The sequence below is a fragment of the Benincasa hispida genome, unplaced genomic scaffold (assembly GCF_009727055.1).
Source record: "Benincasa hispida cultivar B227 unplaced genomic scaffold, ASM972705v1 Contig887, whole genome shotgun sequence".
NCBI lineage: Eukaryota > Viridiplantae > Streptophyta > Magnoliopsida > Cucurbitales > Cucurbitaceae > Benincasa > Benincasa hispida.
In genome coordinates this window covers 296,619-317,899 of record NW_024065221.1, presented here as the reverse complement: position 1 = coordinate 317,899, position 21,281 = coordinate 296,619, and the positions used below count along the sequence as shown (strand labels likewise).

General features: G+C 36.8%; 2 protein-coding genes across 2 annotated transcripts; one reads left to right on the top strand and one right to left on the bottom strand.

Moving 5' to 3' along the window:
• Nucleotides 1-4,516: 4,516 nt before the first annotated feature.
• LOC120070087 (ATP phosphoribosyltransferase 2, chloroplastic-like) lies at nt 4,517-9,352 on the top strand. Its single transcript, XM_039021940.1, has 13 exons — nt 4,517-4,671; nt 4,769-4,836; nt 6,429-6,722; nt 6,813-6,872; nt 6,982-7,095; nt 7,262-7,327; nt 7,425-7,532; nt 7,658-7,741; nt 8,094-8,195; nt 8,323-8,436; nt 8,514-8,594; nt 8,692-8,811; nt 8,943-9,352. Exons 3-13 carry the CDS (start codon nt 6,480-6,482, stop codon nt 9,036-9,038), a joined length of 1,188 nt encoding a protein of 395 aa, XP_038877868.1. The 5' UTR covers nt 4,517-4,671; nt 4,769-4,836; nt 6,429-6,479; the 3' UTR covers nt 9,039-9,352.
• Nucleotides 9,353-10,301: 949 nt separating this feature from the next.
• On the bottom strand, nt 10,302-13,225 carry LOC120070071 (nifU-like protein 2, chloroplastic). The gene is made up of 4 exons (XM_039021915.1): nt 12,915-13,225; nt 12,749-12,839; nt 12,214-12,524; nt 10,302-10,642 (listed from the first exon to the last, which is right to left on the bottom strand). Exons 1-4 carry the CDS (start codon nt 13,002-13,004, stop codon nt 10,454-10,456), a joined length of 681 nt encoding a protein of 226 aa, XP_038877843.1. The 5' UTR covers nt 13,005-13,225; the 3' UTR covers nt 10,302-10,453.
• Between the last annotated feature and the right edge of the window lie 8,056 nt (nt 13,226-21,281).

Below are 21,281 nucleotides of genomic sequence, written 5' to 3'. Positions count from 1 at the left end.
AGCGCGCAAAGCACTGGTACGACAAACAAATATGTGGCAAGAACCTCCAATTCGGGCAAAAGGTCTTACTATTTAATTCACGGCTATGACTCTTCCCTGGAAAATTAAAGTCACGTTGGTCTGGTCCCTTCATAGTCAGAAAGGTATTCCCGCATGGCGCGGTCGAGTTATCTAATGACGATGGAACCAACATATTCAAAGTTAATGGGTAACGAGTGAAAGTATATCGCGGAGAAGACTGACATCGTAAGGTCGCCTCCGTGGACTTGAGAAATTCTGAATGAGAAAGAAGTGAGTGGTCCCTGCGCTATCAGGCGATTTAAATTCATCAGGGACGTAAGTTTTGTGAAGTATCCCTTGAAATCCTGAATTCTTAAACTTATCTCTACTCCCTCTTAGTATTATCATTTCACTATCTGATTGTCTAAAAAGAGAGAGAGAGAGAGAGAAATAATAATGCAATCGTGTTGAACGATCGTGGTAAACGATTTTATGAACTCTGTTTTTTTATGATTATTTGACCCTCTCAATGTTTTTCTTTGCAAACGATTGAGGTAAACGATTGTGGAGGCGCTACACGAAGACACAACTACTTAATTTCATCACCGCAATCCAAAGAAAGTAGATCGCCGCAAAGCAGGATGCGTCAACAAATAATGGGGCGACAACGCAAATTTAGTGGTTGTACCTTTCCTTGATTTTATTCCAAATTTTTCACTATCGCATCGCATTTTAATTTTGAAAATTTTATCTTCGCATCCTCTTTGGTTACCGCAATCATTTAACATTGATCAATTTAGTAAGTCACCGCATGACTTCTCTTTGCCAATTATGATTTCAATGATGAAACACATGCTTCTATTTTTTCGTATACACTAGAGTCAACTTAATTTTAGGACAGTCACCTCATGAAATATTCCTAGAAGTTAGTGGTTTGATAGCTTTCTTTCAAACTGACCCTTTGCGAAACTTCCTACAAACATCACATGACTTTTTTCAATTTTTTGGCAATGAGGACATTGCCACATTTTAAATTTGGGGGTGCGGTATTTATTTTCGACCTTGCTATTTTTAGCCTTATAAAAAAAATTATAACGTTGCGATCAGATCCTACTCATAGTTGGATGTCCGCATGACACACGTGGGGGCAAGCCAAAATGAAGGTAGGAATTGTGATCAACGCATAAAAAATGACCGCAACTCCACTGCCAAATGGGTATGAGTTTAGTCTAAGAAAGAGCGCCTTGCTCGTAGTTGGATATCCGCATGACACACGTGGAGGCAAGCAAAAATGAAGGCGAGGCACTTGGATCAGTGCAAGGTCAGAGAGAAAAAAAATAATGTCTAAAATAAGCAAGGATAAAAAATCATTTAACACCCCAGTGAAAAAGTTTTTTTTGAAAAAAATCATGCGATGTCCTGGAATCTAGTAAAGTCTTTTTGAAGGTTAAACTTGCGGTCCCTAAATTTTAGAAATGTTTTAAGAAGAGACCTGAATAAGAATTAAGGAAATTTTGGTGTATAGGATTCGAATAAGGCATCCTTGAGAATTCTAGGAAAAAAGATTGCGGTCGACTTTCTAAATGAAATCTTTAGCTTATGCTTGAGGACAAACATTGTTTAAATTTGGGGGTGTGATAACGGGTAGAAATGCACGTTATTGCAGTGCTAAGTTATAAAACAATGCAGGTTTGCATTGATAAAAATATACAAGATTGCGTCCAAAAGCATTAAGTTCATAATATTGCAGTCCCATGCATCCATCGCATTAAAACAGTTAACTTATGTATTTTTGTACAGAATATACGTTGACGCAAGGCTGAAAATGCGATCACAAGAAATCAACAGCTGAGCGCATCAAAAGATTGTGTTACCGCAAGGCTATGCGATGATTTGCGCTCGTAAATATCTGCTCAAGAAGGTTGCCGCATAGAGCCAGCGCAACTTGGTGGGCGCATCCGGGTGAAAAGCGTAATAAATCACGATGGGACAGAAAGCTGATGACGATCGATTCCGAATTAAGTTGACAAGCCGTTAACGAATTACTGTAGCAAGTACACTCAACTTTTCGTTGACAAATATTCGACGTATCAGACGGAGAATTAATGCCATCTCATCAGTGTAATCATAAGAGAGAAGAAACCTTTCACCCCGAAGCTCTACAAATACCAGAGACCACCTTCAGTAAAGGGTTTGTCTAGTTCGTCTAGTCGCGCAGTTAGATAATTTTCCCTTAGTTAGAAGTTGGCTTGTTCTTAGTTTTCTTATACTTAGAAGGCGGAGCAAGAGAAAGGGAAAGATGCCAGAAGATCACTCTGGTCAGCTCGAGAGAGAACCCAGAAGGCGTGGAAAAACAGAGAGAGGGCTGACTCTCGTGAGAACGAGATTATCTTTTAAGCAGAGTAGAGAAGAACAGTGTAAAAGCCTTGGGAAGCAAGAGATTGCTACCAGGCTCTTTATTCTTATTCTGCATTGTTATTCTGTATTTCAATTCTACATCTATAAAATGGAACTTGCTTATTTACATTTGTTCACTCTCTTAAAAGCACGCATGAGTAGCTAAATCTATTGAATGGGTTGAGAAGAGCTTAACTAACATGACCTAGGATTATTCATTGCATGCGATCATCTTGTCTTATGTTGTTCCCAACACCCCTTTAGAACTACTTGAGAGATAGTCTAAAGAAAGAACCTAAGACTTGAGAGAGCTAGGTTAGAATCTAGACTCGAGAGAGCAAGATTAGATTTGCATAAGCAAGAGATGGGGACTTAGAGATAAGCTCTGTTTGCCAACATGCATCGCATGCACCCTAGAGATAGGTTATGATATTATGCGGTCGCCTTATATGTGTGTGTGTCATTCATCATCGTATAGACAAGAATAGAGGCTTATGTGTAGGTCATATAGACTCATCACATATATTGCATGCGTTCTAAAACTAGAAGCCGCAGCATTTGCATTGAGAGATGATTTGCTATTGTATGTGTGCAGCATGATCGCATAATATGAATGCAATCCTAGGAAGTGTTAGTTGAATCCCTTCTCAACCTGTTTCCCGCATGTTCATCGCATCTTCCAAATTATTAACTCTTTTCTAAACTCCGCTGCATACTTTTTTACTGCAAACAACAACCTAACAACTCTTTGATTTATTGGTTACCGCAAAGTCATCTTAAAAATTATTACCGCATATTGTTTTCCTTAGTCCCTGAGTTTGACCCTGGACTTACTAGGAAACTCAGTAGGATTTATACTTGGGTTCTGCTGAGAAAACTTGTTGCACAACGCATTCCCATCACCGTAATTCCTTTCATAAGTTCACCGCATAAAATAACGCATCACTCATATACTTAACCTTAAGACGGGAAGGAGTGAATTCCACCTTGTATCATTATGTCCCCAGCTCCCTACTTAGTCTTATCCCCAAGATGGTAGGCATATTGGGTCAACGACCTGGCCACCCTCACCCATACAATTTCAAGGACAATCCCTCATGAACAGAAGTTCATATATACTTAAGATTAAGACTAAGTTGCCTAGGTCATCCAATGGAAATAAGAACTTAACTAGTTAACGACGTTACATCTAGTTGTTACTATTTTGCGGTCCAGTCTTATGCAACTCATTGTATAGGATACCTCCACTCGCGTGTCATCTACACGAACTCGTTGGATCATTACGTTCGTATCAAATACAAAGTGAGTTGTATCCATAATGTTACTACGATAAGGTACCCAGCCTTATCCCTATACTATAAACCCAAAGGCTGTATCTTGCACATTGATCCCTGCATGTCTCCACATACAGTTCAAGACTTATAGGACAACCTTAGATGTTATTTAATTGGATTTAGGGTTATTAAGACAAAATAGACAAATAACACAAACAATAACCTTTATTGAATTAACATCGATACCTCTTTATTGATGATGGTCAATTAATAATGTTTACTATCTTCGAGTTTTAGAGCATAAAACCCAACAGAAGCGGGTATCAGTGCTATTGTTCGTGACGCTAATGGTGACGTGCTTCTTACTATGGAAGGTCATTTTGATTTGACTGGTTATGTGGAGTTTGCTAAGGCCATTGCCATGTTTCGTTGTGTTTCTAAGTCCCTAAAGCGGCCATTTCTCCGTTTTGGGTTGAATGTGACTCCAAAATTCTTTGGAATCTCTTGGTTAGAAAGTGTCGATACGCTAATGAGATTCAGATGCTTGTTGATGCCCTTCATGACTTCTATTCCCATGGTTCTATCCTTGGCTTTCTTTGGGTCGACTGTTCATGTAAGTCTATTGCACATGATCTAGCTACCCTTGCTTGAAGATTCTATTGTTCACCCGTGTGACTTGAAGAACACCTTCTTGTATGGACTTTGCTCGTAATTCGGACTCTTTTTAATTATTTGTTTGTGTTTGTTTCTTTGTTTCCATCTTTTTTACTAAAAAAAGTGTATCATTTGTGGTTACCAAAATATTGAAAATTTTGCTATTATTTTTGGAGAATGAAATGACTGTTTTACCCTTAAAAAAGCCCTAATCTGTACTTCCTTCCTGCTCTCTCACACGCGCACGCTGAATATCTCCACGCGACCAATCGCCGACTACCAGGCGACGAGACGGCTCGCCGAAGACGTGTACCCGGCGGCAACGACGACACCACCATTCGTAGCCGTAAGTAGTGCATTCATTCTCTCCTCGCTGCAAAGCTTCTCTCTCACTGCGCCGCCATTCGCAGCGCCTCTCTGACATTCTCGCCTCTCATCCGCAGTCATTTGCCGCCGATTCTCCTTCTCTGTTTCTTGTCGTCCATCATCTACTGCCACTTGTTTTCTATAGGTAACCACAATATTGAAATCTTGTTTGTTTTTGTTTTTAGTTTTGAATTGGAAAATGAATTTCTTAAGGGAATGTCATTTTGTGAACGATTGATTTCATTGTGTGGTTGGTTTAGCATTTTTGTTTGGGTGGGAGTTTTTTATTGTTTGAATTGGAAGGGCTCGAAGTTGTCGATTGATTTTATCTCTACAAAGGAAATTTTACATTTTTATTCTAACATGCATGAAACCTACAATCTTTCTAATCATTTGCTACATTTTCTGTATTCTTTATCTTATTTTATTTTATTTTGCTTATTCCCTATGATGAACACGCCTCCATGTTAGAGGGCTGTAGTAATTCTTCCTCTACGCCCCTTATTGATATGGATACTTTTGTTAATCTACTCAGTGAGACCTTCACAATTTGGGGTCTTCTCTTCACATAGCCTTTTTTCAACAGGTCAAATAAACCTATGGAGTAATTCAACGTTTGCTTAGAGTACTTCTGTCATATGTAGCAAACTTAAAATTGAATAGAAAAAGAACCCTCTAATCTCTTCTGCGTCAGACCTGAAACAATCCGGATTCACTTTCAAATCGACAAAAAAAAAAAAAAAAAAGTAAGTTAGAATTTGATATCAAATTGTTATGTCGATTCAGTTATAGATCTACATGCTGTTTGCGTATTTTGATATCGACAAAAGCAAATATAGTTTAATCTTCCTATTCCACCATTATTTAGTTCGAGATATGGAAGTACGTATAATCCTATCCCTCTACCTTCTCCATTTCTAGGAACCTTCTTTGTGTAAATGCAACTCTGGTCAAGGTCCTCTCTGAAACTAGAGGGAGCCAGAAAAAAAAAAGTATAAATGGGGAATGAAGTGAGATACTGGAGCTTGAGCGCGATTGAGAGGAATTGGAGAGAAACTAGAGAGATGAAATCGAGTGAAATGAGGAGTTTTTGAATATATCAAAGGTTTTTACTTAAAGGTGGTAAAATAGACCTTTTATAGGATCAGAAGTCCTGATTTTTTTTCTGTGACCTTCCCTCTTGGTGTTGCATGTGTCATCATCATGATGAATCTCCTGCTCATTTTTTTATGCATTGTCCTTTTGCTGTTAGCTTTTGGGATAATGCTTTGTGGGCTTTCGGATGGTCCTTTACTTTCCCCAATAACATTTATGGTATTCTGGCTTCTTTACTGGTGTGTCATCCTTTTGGTGGTTCTAAAAAACGGTTTGGTTGAACTTTATGAGGTGAAAGAAATCGAAGGCTTTTCCATGGCACTTTTTCCTCCTTTAGTAATTTTATGGAATTGGTTTTGTCTACTGTTCTTTTTTTTTTTGGTGGATTAAGTCTCCTTTCATTCATTATAGCTTATCCTTCTTAGTCACTAATTGGTGCTATCTATTGTCATCACTTATTGGTGTTTAATATTTCTTTAAAAAAGAGATAGGATCAGAAGTCTTATTACTCAACAAAATTAAAACGAACTTAAATCTCTTTAGCTCTTCTCTTTTTGTCCAATTTTTGGCAATTTTCGAGGCGATTGCTATATTCATCCACTGCAATCTCACCTTTTATTTCTATTTTATCTGAAATCATAGGCTTTTATTCATCCAACAAAACTCTCGAAGTTCCAATTGGAAGTGCAAGAGATGTGGACTTTCACAGCAAATTTTCAGCAGTGTCTGAGTTCCCCCATTCCTTGCATTTCCATAACCTCACGTTCTTCGAATTCTCGTGTTTGTCAGAAGCCGACACTTATTTGCTCTGCCTTACAGTCTCAGGTTGAGACTCTTAATGGAACTACAGGTGGGAGGTTCTTTGAGAGAAATGAGATTCGATTGGGGTTGCCTAGTAAAGGTCGCATGGCAACTGACACCCTAGAACTTCTCAAGGTACATTCTTCTGCATCCTTATTTTGTTTTTTTCATTTTTCTAGTAAACTCTCTAGTTGTTTCATACTCTTTTTTTATCTGGTGCGCCAGGACTGTCAATTGTCTGTAAAACAAGTCAATCCTCGGCAGTATGTCGCAAATATTCCGCAGGTACTTACTAGTCACTGCAGTTGATAAAGGAGCTTCGCTTTTAACTATCAATCTATGTGAAGAATTATGCATATGTTCTTGTTTATGCATTTATTTTGTTTTCTAACAGCTAGCAGGCTTGGAAGTCTGGTTCCAAAGGCCTAAAGACATTGTTCGAAAATTGTTATCCGGAGATCTAGACCTCGGTATCGTGGGTCTTGATACAGTGAGCGAATATGGACAAGTGAGGGTCTCAGTATATAATAAATCTTGCTTTCATTACAAAAAATTCGTTTTCATGTTTTGCAATCATTATGAAGAAAAACAAGCCAAAGTTCTACTGCTCCCAATTGTTTTTTCTATAAGAAGCCAAAATCCTATTGCTCCCAATTGTTATTTTCTTTGCACAGGGTAGTGAAGATCTTATCATTGTTCATGAGGCCCTTGAATATGGGGATTGCCGATTGTCGCTTGCTGTAAGTTCTTCCTCCTTCACATCATCAAAGTTGATTTGTTATGCCATGAACTTGTCAATAGTTATATTCTGACACTGTCAACTTATACTCATACTAGATACCCAAATATGGCATTTTCGAGAATATAAATTCAATCCAGGATCTAGCACAGATGCCTCAATGGACTGAGGCGAAGCCTCTTCGAGTTGCTACTGGTTTCACTTATGTACGATGCTTTCTTTCATTATCAATCGAATCACTGTTTCTTATCTTGAAAGTAAAAAAAATTGTTTCAGTTTGGAATTTGAATGAAATACTAATTAGATACGTTCTCAATGTCTTTTTTCTCAGCTTGGCCCCAAATTTCTTAGAGAAAATGGGTTGGAACACGTGAGTTTTTCAACGGCGGATGGAGCATTAGAGGCTGCCCCAGCGGTAATAGTTCTTGCTAAAATGCAGAGTTTTTTTTTTTTTTTTTTTTTTGTCTTGAGTTGGTTGCTGATTTCCACATTCTGCCTGTATTCTATTAGAGTCTGATTTGATGCATTTCGAGAAGGGATGAGAATATGTGTACTATGCTTTAGCCCCCTGTTTTCAGGTTGGAAATATTAATTAGGTCGAAATTTCCTGCGACTAATGCAAGAATTAAGGTGTCTGATACTAAGATAGATAATGTCATTTCCTGATAGGACATCTATGGTTGAAGAAGGCATATTAATCTGAACAACCTTCGCTGCTGTAGGATTTCTCTATACTTATAGAACAATGTTTCCTCTTTTAAATGCAGATGGGGATAGCTGATGCTATTTTGGACCTTGTAAGTAGCGGGACTACCCTGAGAGAAAACAACTTGAAAGAAATTGAAGGTGGAGTGGTTTTGGAAAGCCAGGTGAACTTCTAAATTGGTTTCTGTCCTTTAATCTAGTAAAACTGGGTTTCTTTGAGAAGCTTGCCATAATTGTCTTAGGTTTTCTCTATATCAGATGCTTTCTCACTGCAAAGATAATGCTTTTTAGGCTGTTCTTCTTGCCAGCCGAAAGTCCTTGGTTCAAAGGAAAGGTGCTTTAGACACAACCCACGAGATACTTGAAAGACTGGAGGCACATCTGATGGCTGTTGGTCAGTTCACGGTGAGTTGTTGCTGTGTGATTTGTAATCAATATTCCTTCTCCTCCTGTGCTTGAAATTATCGTGCTCTAATGGGTAGGTGACTGCTAATATGAGAGGAAGTAGTGCACAAGAAGTTGCAGAGCGCGTTTTAAGTCAAACATCATTGTCTGGGATGCAGGTGGAAGCCATTCTTTCATTACCCCCAAAATGAATAATGCTTTAGTAAGTGAACATATATTCTTGTCACGTGTATAATTTTTATTGTCTTTATATAGGGCCCTACTATAAGTCCAGTTTTCTGCAAACGTGATGGGAAGGTAGTAGCTGATTACTATGCCATTGTCATATGTGTCCCCAAAAAATCCCTCTACAAGTCGGTTCAGCAACTGAGAGCAGTAAGCCATTATTAGCTTTTGTCCTGATTAATAATTAGCCCCAAATTAGAAAAACAATATTCTTAACTACATCTCTCTTTTAATGGCATTATGAGACTATTTTCTTTCTCACGTGGAATGAATTGTTGCAGATTGGAGGAAGTGGGGTTCTAATATCTCCGCTGACATACATTTTTGACGAAGAAACTCCGAGATGGAATCAACTTCTCAAAGAACTTGGGCTGTAAACCGTATTATTAGTCCTGTAATGCATGAAATAAGATGGTATATTGAGTGAGTTTGTTGAAGGCATCCTGTTTTGTTGAACCTAGAAAGACCTCTTCCTCTTCCTCTTCCTCTTTTTCCCACAGATCCCCAAACTTTAAGTTATTTGTGTAATTCTGAATTTTTCTCTATGCACTTTTTGTGTCATTTGTCTTCTCCTAGACGTTTTGCCCCCTCATCCTTTGTCCTCACGAATGTATTGAAGCGTTCATTAAGGATTTCTTTTTGCTTTTATTTTTCAGTTCAAGGTTTGGGAGAGAGATTTGGTTCTTTTTCATGTGATATTTTTCATTTTTCAGCGTCTTTGATATTGCCTTTCATGCTTAAATTTGATGCAAAAGATTTGCAAGTGATTGCACTGATATCGGGATATTTTCATCTTGTTCTGATGATTGTACTGCATATGTTTTCCATGGAATGGCTTACTCCATTTACATAAAATATCATTTAGACATTTAATATCGTTGTTTGTCTGACTGGATATTACTTTTTAACTATTTTTGTAAATATTTTGATATTTTTTCAATCGATGAAAGTGTCTTATTAATATTCTAATTACTTTATAGTTTTTTCATGTTATAGAATCTTGAATTTAAATGACTTAAAAATTTTAAATTATGATCACTTTGGCTTTCGATTAAAAAGTAAATACATATTTTTTAAGTTTTTGTTTATATAAAGCATGGTTTGGAAGAACACAAAAAATTTTATGAAAACATTTAGTTGTTTATAACCAAAATATAGTTGTATCGAAGATGTTATCAAAACAAAATTGCATAGCTTGATCATGTAACTCTCAATGTGTGATTTTTTTCCAAAATTAAATGACCACTCATTTTCATATATATTTTTATGTTCTTTCCAAATTGTATAAAATGTTAGTAATTTGACTTTTAAATGCTCTAGCAAATTTAAATTTGAGATATCTTCTGTGCTTTGACATATCAGTAATAAAAAGATAAAATGATAATCTCAAAAAGTCAAAGACTTTAATTTTTTTTAAAGGTCATTTGTATTGATATTTTTTAGTTCTGGATCCTTTTGAGCAATTTCCCATGGAAACGCTGTTTTACAATCAGATGGAGAGTCGAATTTTTGTTTGTTCTTCAATCGAATTTTTCATGATATCTAAACAGAAGCTGTTTCATTCATTGCAATCCATATTTCAAAGAAATGAGATTTAATTTTTTTTTTCCAAATTATTTGTGCCCTCTTGGAAAGCAAAGTGTACGAAATATAGTAAAGAACTGTTATACCTTCTTATCCATACGTCAATGCAACAACCATTATACACAAATTCTATGAGATTCTATTCTTATGACGAAGTGAATAATGAAGAAACTATACACGATCCCTCATTACAATTGGAGTTTCATTATTACAAAAGTTGCACCGCCGCTATGGCTGGTATCTTCTCTCGCAATTTCTGTGTAACAGCCACACGAACTGTCATGACCCCGGCTGCTGGTCCAGTAATCCGAACTTTAACTATTGGCTCCTCAATACCCACAAGTTCAAGAGATCCTCCCGCTGCCCCAACAAGGTAAGGTCTTATCTCTTCAAGTACCTAACAAAAGGGTTCAAAGATAATTCAGCTTCTGAATTTGTAGTCTAAATCAACCTTATGCCATCACTGTAGAAGATAATCAATAACAAATTTCAATCATAATTGTACAAACAAGAATAAGTCTTAAGGGACCGTTTGGGCCTCCAACCTAAGCCCAAACTCACTTAGGTGGAGTAGACTATTATAGCTTGCTCACTTTTTATGCTTACAATTATAATAGTTGGTATTTCTAACTATTTCAAATCTAATTATTTTCTATCTATCCTCTCTCCTCATTATCCTAGACTAAAATAGTCTTACATCCTAAACACAAGCTATTATAACTACCGACGATCATAACCAACTCAGATTCAGGCATTGAAAACTCCATCAGAGTTGAATAGATAACGGTAACGATGGAACCACAACCAATCCAAGTGGCAAGGAGTACCGGCCAACTTGGATGCAAGGATGAGATGGGATAGGGAATCTATCACCAGACAAGTCAATAAGGGAAAAAAAAGGTGCATTTTTTACCGACAGGACAGGGAAAGTTGGTAATGCGTGGGGAATGATAAGTATTTGAAACATAACCTACCAGTACAGTTCAATTATACAGCCCTTCATGACAAGCAAATTCAAACGTTTTAAAGTTGCATTGATATCAGGTTCATTGCCTACAAATGCTGCAAGCCTAATCAAGCTGGTCGTGGTCTTGGACCAATACCAAGTAGAGTAGCACATGGATGAGAAAATCAGACACACGGACCATAGATGCACTTAATTGACATTGCTATGAAGAAGGAAAGGAAGATGTAATCATGACATCAGAAATAATAGGTTTGCAAGCAGTTAAGAGGGGTTGTTTTATCAAGAGTATTTAAAAAAGTGAAAGATGGCAGATGAAGTATTGTTGACGTTGACTAAAAAGAATGTTTGCTTATTCCGACCCTTAATTTCTCAATAACCATACATTTCACAATTGTACAGTCTTGAGGTTTACGATGAAAGTGTAGATCAGAATTGTTTATGTTTTTCTCTAGATGGCCTTAGACTATAATATGGTTGTGGATTTTCGAATTGATTATTGAGTGGTGTACAATAGGGAACACTTGATGGTATAAATTATTTGGGAGTGTGTTTTTTTTAGGTGTCGTTTATCAATTTTTAGGAAAAATTTTGCTGAAGCTTATAATAAATTTTATCAATAGAGTTTTTGCTAGCCACCTACCTTGAAAAATGTTTGTTTAGGGTTTGATAATTGGTTCCATGGTTTAATTGGAATCTTTTGTAGGGTAATCTGAGACTCGTGTAAAAAGAATGCCTGCTCATTCCGAACCTTAATTTTTCAATAACCATATATATCAAAGACAGAGAGCCCATGGAAGCTAAACCATTGTGCCTCTTCCTCCCCAAAAAATAGTCCAATTACCTTGAAGGGGAGCAGCTCTCTTTCGTTATAAGTAGTATCTCTAGATTAGAGATTTCAGGTGGGTGGGTGTTTAAGGCAAAAATACGATTTAGAAACGACATTTAAGTTACATCTAAATCATAGAATGAATACAAGCGATAGAAAGAGAACATTTATATACCTTCTCTATATTTTCTTCGTTGAGTTCCAATCCAGTTTCTTCATCTGCTATTGGTTCCACAGCAACAATTTCAGGAATCTTCTCCATCAAACGGCGTTCAATTCCCATCTTCATGGTCGTAACAGAACTCGGACATGAGCCACAAGCTCCTTGTAGCTTCAACCGTACAACATTTCCGTCAATTTCATGTAATGCCACATTTCCACCATCTGCAATAAGATATGGTCGAACCTCGTCCAACACACTCTCAACATTTTCTGCAGTCAGTGGCAATTCTAGTGCCGAATGGGGAGTTGCAACAGCTCTTATAACTGCAAATCAGCAATTTTCGAATCAAATGACAAAGATTGATAATCTCAAAAGAGAGAAAATGGGGGAGGGGGTTTGTGCATCCTTTTTATTCTAACTTCGACAACAACTAATCGCATATAAACCCTAATGATAGTATAACAAAATCATCGAACAGAATCTACAACCAGAACTTGATGCAAATCCAATTCACTTCAATAGAAGACATAAAAGGAAGGAAGCATACCTCGCGTGCGCGAGGTAGACGGCAATCGAACTCGAAGGGAACGACACGATCGCCGCCAAGGTGAAAGATGGCGAAGGAAAAACCTCGAGATCTACAAAGAATAAACATGTTAATTTGGTTAAGAGGAACAGAAAAGGATTAAATAAAAGAGAGAAATGAAACGAACCTTGAAAGTTCGAGAACAAGAAGGAGATTCAAGGGTTTGCGGGGGTCTGGTGTAAGGGGAGGGATTCAAATTCAATACCATCGCATGCATATTGAATTCAATCGCTGTTCCTTGTCTGAATAATGATGAATTCAATCGGAATCGATGAAGAGATTGAGAAAATTCAAGGCGTAATTGAGTTCCACTAGACCCTAGAGTTCAAAGTTTTTGTTCTTCCTTCTTCTTCCTCAATATCTTTCTTCTTCTTCTTTCTAATTCCCTCCCCCGAAATTAACGATATCCCGTCTCCACTCGCCTCTAACCACTATAACTTTTTAGGTTTAAATATATCGACCCTTATATTTGTTCATTTTTAGTTTCTAGAAAAATGGTTGAATTTAGTCCCTAACAAAATTTCTAGCACTTGCAAATTCTCCTTTTATTATGAATATTATAATAGAAAATAGATCACATTGCTTAGCGTTCTAAAGGTCATATAATCATTCATGTTGTCTATATGCCATGTAGTTATTCATACTTGGTCCATGTAAGTCCTCATCTTACTCACCACTTTGCTTATAAATAGTGATATTTGATGGATCTTAAGAACACGCCTACATTGGTGAGAATTCCAGTTCCACCAATTTCCATATTATCCAATTTCATGATTTTGGCTTATTTTATGTTTTAGTTATTTTATTTTATAATTTTAGTTTTTATTTATTTATTATTATTATATAAAAATATTATTATATTATATTTTTCATATCTGTATTCCCATTGTGCTCCTCAATTTTCATAACACATTATCATCACGAGCTCCTGTCGTTTTTTCCACTAAAGGTAGGTCCTAAAGGTATGCCGATTTTTTCCTCTTCGTTATAATAATAAATTTAATGTTATTTTGAAGATTCAATATCTATTAAATTTCTAATATAAGTACAATATTTTATGATAGTGCTACCATGACAAATCTCACAAAATTAGAATTTACCGCCCTTGATATTAACGATAATAATTATTTTTCATGGATACTTGATGCCAAAATCCACCTGGATGCTATGAATCTTGGGGAGACTATTAAAGAATGACATATGACATTTAGTCAGGACAAAGAAAAAGCTATGATTTTCCTTCGTCATCATATCCACAAGGGATTGAAAATGGAGTATCTTACAATAAAAGATCCCCGATCTTGTGGAAAAATTTAAAAGAGAGGTATGATCATAAAAAAACAGTTATTCTTCCTAAAGCTCGTTATGAGTGGATGCACTTGAGGCTATAAGATTTCAAATCAATAAGTGATTACAACTTCGCATTATTTAAAATAAGTTCAAAATTGTTGTTATGCGGAGAGAAAATTACTAATGTTGATATGTTAGAGAAGACATTTTCTACATTTCATGTCTCGAATATACTCTCGCAGCAACAATATCGAGAGAAAGGTTTTAAATAGTATTATGAATTAATTTCATGTCTTCTCGTGGCCGAACAAAATAACGAGTTATTGATGAAAAATCAGGAATCTCGACCAACCGAAACAACACCATTCCTTGAAGTGAATGTTGTGAATTTTAATAATAATCGTGGTCGAGGTCGTGGCCGTGACCGTGGCAGAGGAAGAAATAATTATTATTTTCGTGGTGATCGTTCTAATCATTTAAATTTCAAAAAAACCATACAAAATGATGATCACAAAGGAAAAGCTCCATAAGATAAAAGTTAAAAGAATGTTGAAAATAAATGCTTCCGATGCGGAATGACTAGACATTGGTCACGTACCTGTCGTACGTCAAAACACTTAGTTGACCTTTATCAAGCCTCCCTAAAGAAAAAAGAGAAAAATGTGGAAGTAAATTTTGCATACCAGGATATTGACATATTTGACCCATCCCATATGACAAATTTGAATATGGCAGACTTCTTTGGGTCTCCTGAAGAGAAGATTGACATAGTTAGTGGCACATCAAGTGTTTCTCTTGACTCTGAGAATATCTAGACTTAATGTTGTTGTTTTCTTTTATTCATGTTTTTTTTAGTAACTTTTGTATATAATAAGTGTTGTTTTTCTTATTGTAATTATTTTCTTTTAATGAGGAAACATGGATCATTTTCATATATTGGGTGTTTCAAAAATGAGCAAAGAAAATCTATATCTGACAGACAGTGCAACTACACATACAATACTTACAAATAAAAAATACTTTTCCAAACTGACAATGCTAAAAGCAAAAGTAAATACAATATCAGGTTCTGCAAATTTGATCGAAGGTTTTGGAAAAACAAATATTATTTTTCCTAGAAGAACAAAGTTTACAATTGACAATGCATTGTTCTCTAGTCAATCAAAGAGAAATCTTCTAAGTTTAAAGATATACGTTGCAATGATTATCATATTGAGACTGATAGTAAGAATAATGTGGAATATCTATATCTCATATCCACTGTCTCAAATGAAAAACGTATATTGGAAGAGTTGTCTGTTTTATCTTCCAGATTGTATTATACTCATATACGAGTAATTGAAACATATGCAACAATGAATATGAAGTTCATGAATCCAAACACATTTACAATTTTGCATGACCGATTGGATCATCCAGGATCTACAATGATGAGGAGAATTATTGAGAATTCAAATGAACACCCATTGAAGAACCAGAAGATTCTTCAATCTAATGAAGTATCATGTGATGCTTGCTCTTGAGAAAAATTGATAATTAGACCATTACCATCTAAAGTGGGGACTGAATCACCCACATTTTTAGAACGAATTCATGGTGATATATGTGGACCCATTAACCCACCAAGTGGACCATTTAGATATTTTATGGTATTAATAGATGCATCAAACAGATGGTCACACGTATGCTTATTATCAAGTCGAAATCTTGCGTTTGCAAGATTACTTGCTCAAATAATTAAGTTAAGAGCACAATTTTCTGATTATACAATTAAGATCATTCGTCTTGATAATGCTAGTGAATTACATCCCAAGCTTTTGATAATTATTGTATGTCAATTACGATAAGTGTTGAACATCTTGTAGCTCATGTTCATACACAAAATGGTTTAGCAGAATCATTTATAAAATGTTTGCAATTAATTGCAAGACCATTTCTTATGAGAGCTAAGCTTTCTTCATCTGTATGGGGACATGCTATTTTGCATGCAACGTCACTTATACGCATTAGGCCAGTAGCTTATCATAAGTACTCACTATTACAATTGGCTTATGGTCATGAGCCAAATATTTTCCATCTGAGAATTTTTTGATGTGCAGTATATATTCCAATTGCTCCACCACAACTCACTAAGATGGGTCCTCAAAGAAAGTTAGGAATATATGTTGGATATGATTCCTCACCAATTATCAAATATTCTGAGCCCCTGACGGGTGATGTATACTGCATGATTTGCTGATTGTCATTTTAACGAGACAAAATTTTCCAACATTAGGGGGATGAATTAAGAAGTTGGAAAAAGAAATTACATGAAACGCATCGTTATTGCCTCATTTAGATCCTTGTACAGATCAATATGAACTTAAAGTTCAGAAAATAATTCATTTGCAAAATATAACAAATCAATTATCAGATGCATTTATAGATGCAAAGAAAGTAACTAAGTCACATATACCACCTGCAAATGTTCCATCAAAAATTGATATCCTAACAAAACAAGTTGTCACTAATGAGTCTAGAACATGACAGAAGTGTGGTAGACCAGTGGGTTCCAAAGATTAAAACACTCGAAAACAAAAAGTAATTAATAGTGAAAAAGACTTGGTTGAGGATATAAATACTCATAAAGAAACCCTCGACATGGCTAGTGAGGAAGGTGAAATAACTAAAGATAATAATGAAATATCAATAAACTATGTCATGACAGGAAAAAGATGGAATCAAACTAATGTAATTATTGATAACGTTTTTGCGTATAATGTTGCTCTTGATATTATTGAAGAATCTCGACATAGAAAAGATTGACTTCAGTGAAAAGAAGCAATCGAGGCAGAATTAAACTCACTTTCAAAATATCATATTTTTGGACATGTAGTCCGAACACCAGAAGGTGTTAAACCCGTGGGATACAAATGAGTATTTGTGAGGAAAAGAAATGAAAATAATGAGGTCACAAGATATAAAGCTATGTGGGTTTTATGTCCTAAAACTCGTGGTTTGTAAACAATAAAAATTATTCTGAAAATTCAATAAGTTGTTATTGAATATATGTATTGCTTATTAGAAATCCAATAAACTTAAAAGACCTATGACTATTACATGAGTACTTGAACATTATGTGGAAACATAAAAGTGGATCAGGTTCGAGTAAATAGTCAAAATGATCTATAGTATATGAATAAGATTGGGTGCCTTATTCTGATAACACTATTGGATGCGGCCTACTCTGTAGTTGTTACAAAGAGTTGTAAAGTGTTACAAACAAAGTAATCCTTCGTACATGTTATGACATGACGAGTGGGGGCGTCCTGTGCAAATGGGTTTGTACAAGATCGGGCCACAAAATTAGTCACTCTTACTTTATAATGTTGTTTACTGTTTAAGACTGACTATTTCAAAGCGATGACCTAGGTAACTTGACCTTAATCTGAGCTAACTATGAACTCCTGTTTATTTGGGATTATCCTTAGATTTTCATAGGTGAGGATTGGCTCAACAGCGTTGGCTCAATAAACCTCCATTTCAGGGGTAAGACCGGGTAGATAACTGGGGACATAGGGTGCAAGAAGGAATTCACTCCTACCCACTTTTAGGGATAGTAGAGAGGTTATTCCCTTAAGTGCTAACTCCGGGTCTTGAACAAGGGGCCTCACCCTCTCATTGGCTCGAGAGGTACTCGATTTGTTGATTGGATAAAAAATTAATTGTTTATTAGAGGATCAGTGGGACTTAAGGAACAAGAGATAATCTCGGGGGTAAAACAGACTTTTGACCCAGCCGTTATTACGAACAACCTGTGAAGGGTTAACTTACTAATCATGATTATATCGAGTGGACATAATATATCTCCAGCGAGGGGAGTTCAACTATGGGCTTTAGTAGAGTGACCCATTAGTTAACGAATGGGGATTAATTTAGTTTAATGAGTTTAGCCAATTAAACCTCATATCGTTGGAGCCCATGATCTGTAGGTCCGCAAGCCCATGATCTAGAATAGGTTTCTAGTTTTGAATGATGTATATATTGTTCCCGAACTTAAGAGGAATCTCATTTCTGTAAAGTACTTATTCATAAAGACGGTGTTACTATTTATACAATATATCTGGAAAGTAATTTATATGTGTTAAGGCCGTTAGCCATTAATTCCTTTCATAACAAAAAATTGTTCAAAACTGTCGTAACTCAAACAAAACGTTGACGTATTTCTCCAAAAGAAAATACCCATCTTTGGCATCTTCGATTAGGGCACATCAATCTCAATAGGATTGAGAGATTGGTGAAGAATGGACTTCTAAGTGAGTTAGAAGAAAATTCTTTACCAATGTGCGAGTCTTGCCTTGAGGGTAAGATGACTAAACGATCTTTTACTAGAAAGGGTTATAGAACCAAAGAGCCTCTTGAGTTAGTACATTTTGACCTTTGTGGTCCTATGAATGTGCGAGCCCGAGGTGGCTATGAGTATTTTATCAGTTTTACTGATGATTACTCTAGGTATGGGTATGTTTATCTTATGCAACGGAAGTCTGAATCCTTTGAAAGGTTCAAAGAGTTCAAGGCTGAAGTTAAAAACGCATTGAATAGACGGATTAAAACACTTCGATCAGATCGAGGTGAAGAGTTTTTGGACTCGGGATTCCATGACTATTTGATAGAACATGGAATCGTTTCCCAACTCTCAGCGTCGGGTACACCTCAGTAGAATGGTGTAGCGGAGAGGAGAAATAGGACCTTGTTGGACATGTTCATTCGATGATGAGTTACGCTTCCTTACCGGACTTATTTTGGGGTCTCGCAGTGGAAACTGCGGTATACATACTCAACTGTGTTCCCTTCAAGAGTGTTACGAGAACACCTCTGGAGTTGTGAAATGGGTGTAAAACTAGTTTACGTCACTTTCGCATTTGGGGTTGCCTGTGAAGGAAATCGGATCTAAGATTTCCATGAGCAGCGGAACAAGATTATTCCAAATCACAATCATGAATGAACATAACATTTACAGTCGACTTCAAACAAGCGGTTATACAAATCAAATGCAGAAATTACAACATGAAAAATACAAATCCATAAAGGAAAATCTACGCATAATGGCAGAAGCGTCTCCACACTTCGTAGTGCACTTTGATCGCTCAAACAACAGCAACCACGAACGCTCGATCTACACGACCGCAACACTGCAACGAACATAGCACGGACACTTCGCGATCGTCCTCAATGATCTCCTCGGTCACGTTTTCCTCCGCAACAGCGAACGGCCTCCACAGCACCACGAACGGCCTCAAGAAAACCTCGACGATGTCGAGTTAAGTCTGACACCACCAACAAGGCTACCTTGGTATTCTCGGTGTGAAATTCCAGAGGGTAGGATTGACGTGTTGTTTTATGCGATGAAATAATGGTAAGGATTGCGTTGGTGGAAAAATGCGTTGAGCATGCAAGTTTTCTCCGTAAGATCCAAGTATAAATCCTACTGAGTTGCCTGGTAAGCTTAGGGTTGAACTCAGGGACTAAGGAAAACAATATGCGATGGTAATTTTTAGATCACTTTGCAGTAACAAATAAATCAAGTGGTTGGTTGGTTTGTTGTTTACAGTATAAAATGTATGCGGCGGAGTTGAGAAAAGAGTTAATAATACGAAAGATGCGATGAATATGCGGGGGAACGAGTTGAGAAGGGGTTTAGCTAACACTTCCTAGGATTACGTTCATTGTTATGTGATTATGCTACATACATACAACAACAAATCATCTCTCAATGCAAATGCTATGGCTTCTAGTTTTAGAACGCATGCGATATATGCGATGATGTCTATAGGACTTACACATAAGCCTCTATTCTTGTCTATGCGATGATGATTGACACACATATATATAATGTGACCGCATACTACCATAACCTATCTCTAGGGTGCATGCGATGCATGTTGGCAAACAAAGGTTATCTCTAAGTCCCTATCTCTTGCTTATGCAGATCTAATCTTGCTCTCTCGAGTCTAGATTCTAACCTAGCTCTCTCAAGTCTTAGGTTCTTTCTTTAGAATCTCTCTCGAGTAGCTCTAAAGGGTGATGGGCGCAACATAAGACAAAATGATCGCATGCAATGAAGATCCTAGGTCATGTTAGTTAAGTACTTCTCAACCCATTTGACAATTTTAGCTACTCATGCGTATTTTACAGAGAGTGAACAGATGTAGAAAAGCAAGTTCCATTATATATATATAAAATCAAAGTACATACTGGCAATGCGGAATAAGAATAAAGAGCCTGATAGCAATTTCTTGCTTCCCAAGGCTTTTACACTGTTCTTCTCTACTCTTCTCAAAAGATATTCTTGCTCTCGCAAGAGTCAACCCTCTCTCTGTTTTTCCACGCCTCCTGGGTTATCTCTTGAGCTGACCAGGACGATCATTCGGTGTCTTTTCCCTTCTCTCGCTTCCACCTTCTAAGTATATGAAAACTAAGAACAAGAACTCTAAGGCTGGGCGAACTAACTAACTGAACGAACTCCTTCACTGAAGATGGCCATTGGTATTTATAGAGCTTCAGGGTGAGAAGCTTCTTCTTTCTTATGATTGCACTGATGGGATGGAATTAATTCTCTGTCTGATGCGTCGAATAATTGTCACCGAAAAGTTGAGTGTACTTGCTATAGTAGGTCGTTAATGGCTTGTCAACTTAATTCGGAATCGACCATCATCAGATTTCTGTCCCATCATGATTTATTAAGCTTTCACCCAGATGCGCCCACCTTGATGCGCCGGCTCTATGCAGCCACCTTATTGAGCAGATATTCGCGAACGCAAATGATGGTATAGCCTTGCGGCCGCAATCTCTTAATGCGCTCGGACGATGATTTCTTCGGGATCGCATTTCCGCCTTGCGTCAATGCATTTTCCTGTATAAAATACATAAGTTAGCTGTTTTAATGCGATGGACGTATGCGATCGCAATGTTGTGAACTTAATGCTTTCGGACGCAATATTGTATATTTTTACCAACGCAATCCTACATTGTTTTATAACTTTGCGCTGTAATAACGTGCAGTTTTTGCCCGTTATCAAGGCTCTGTTCGGACTTGGTATGAGGCAGACGAAGGAGGAAACACCGATCACATACACGACTGGGCAAGTGGGAGATGGTGGAGACCTATCGTATAGGTCAATGCTCAATCATTTAGATAAAGCTAAGCGATCGTCTAGCAAAAGCT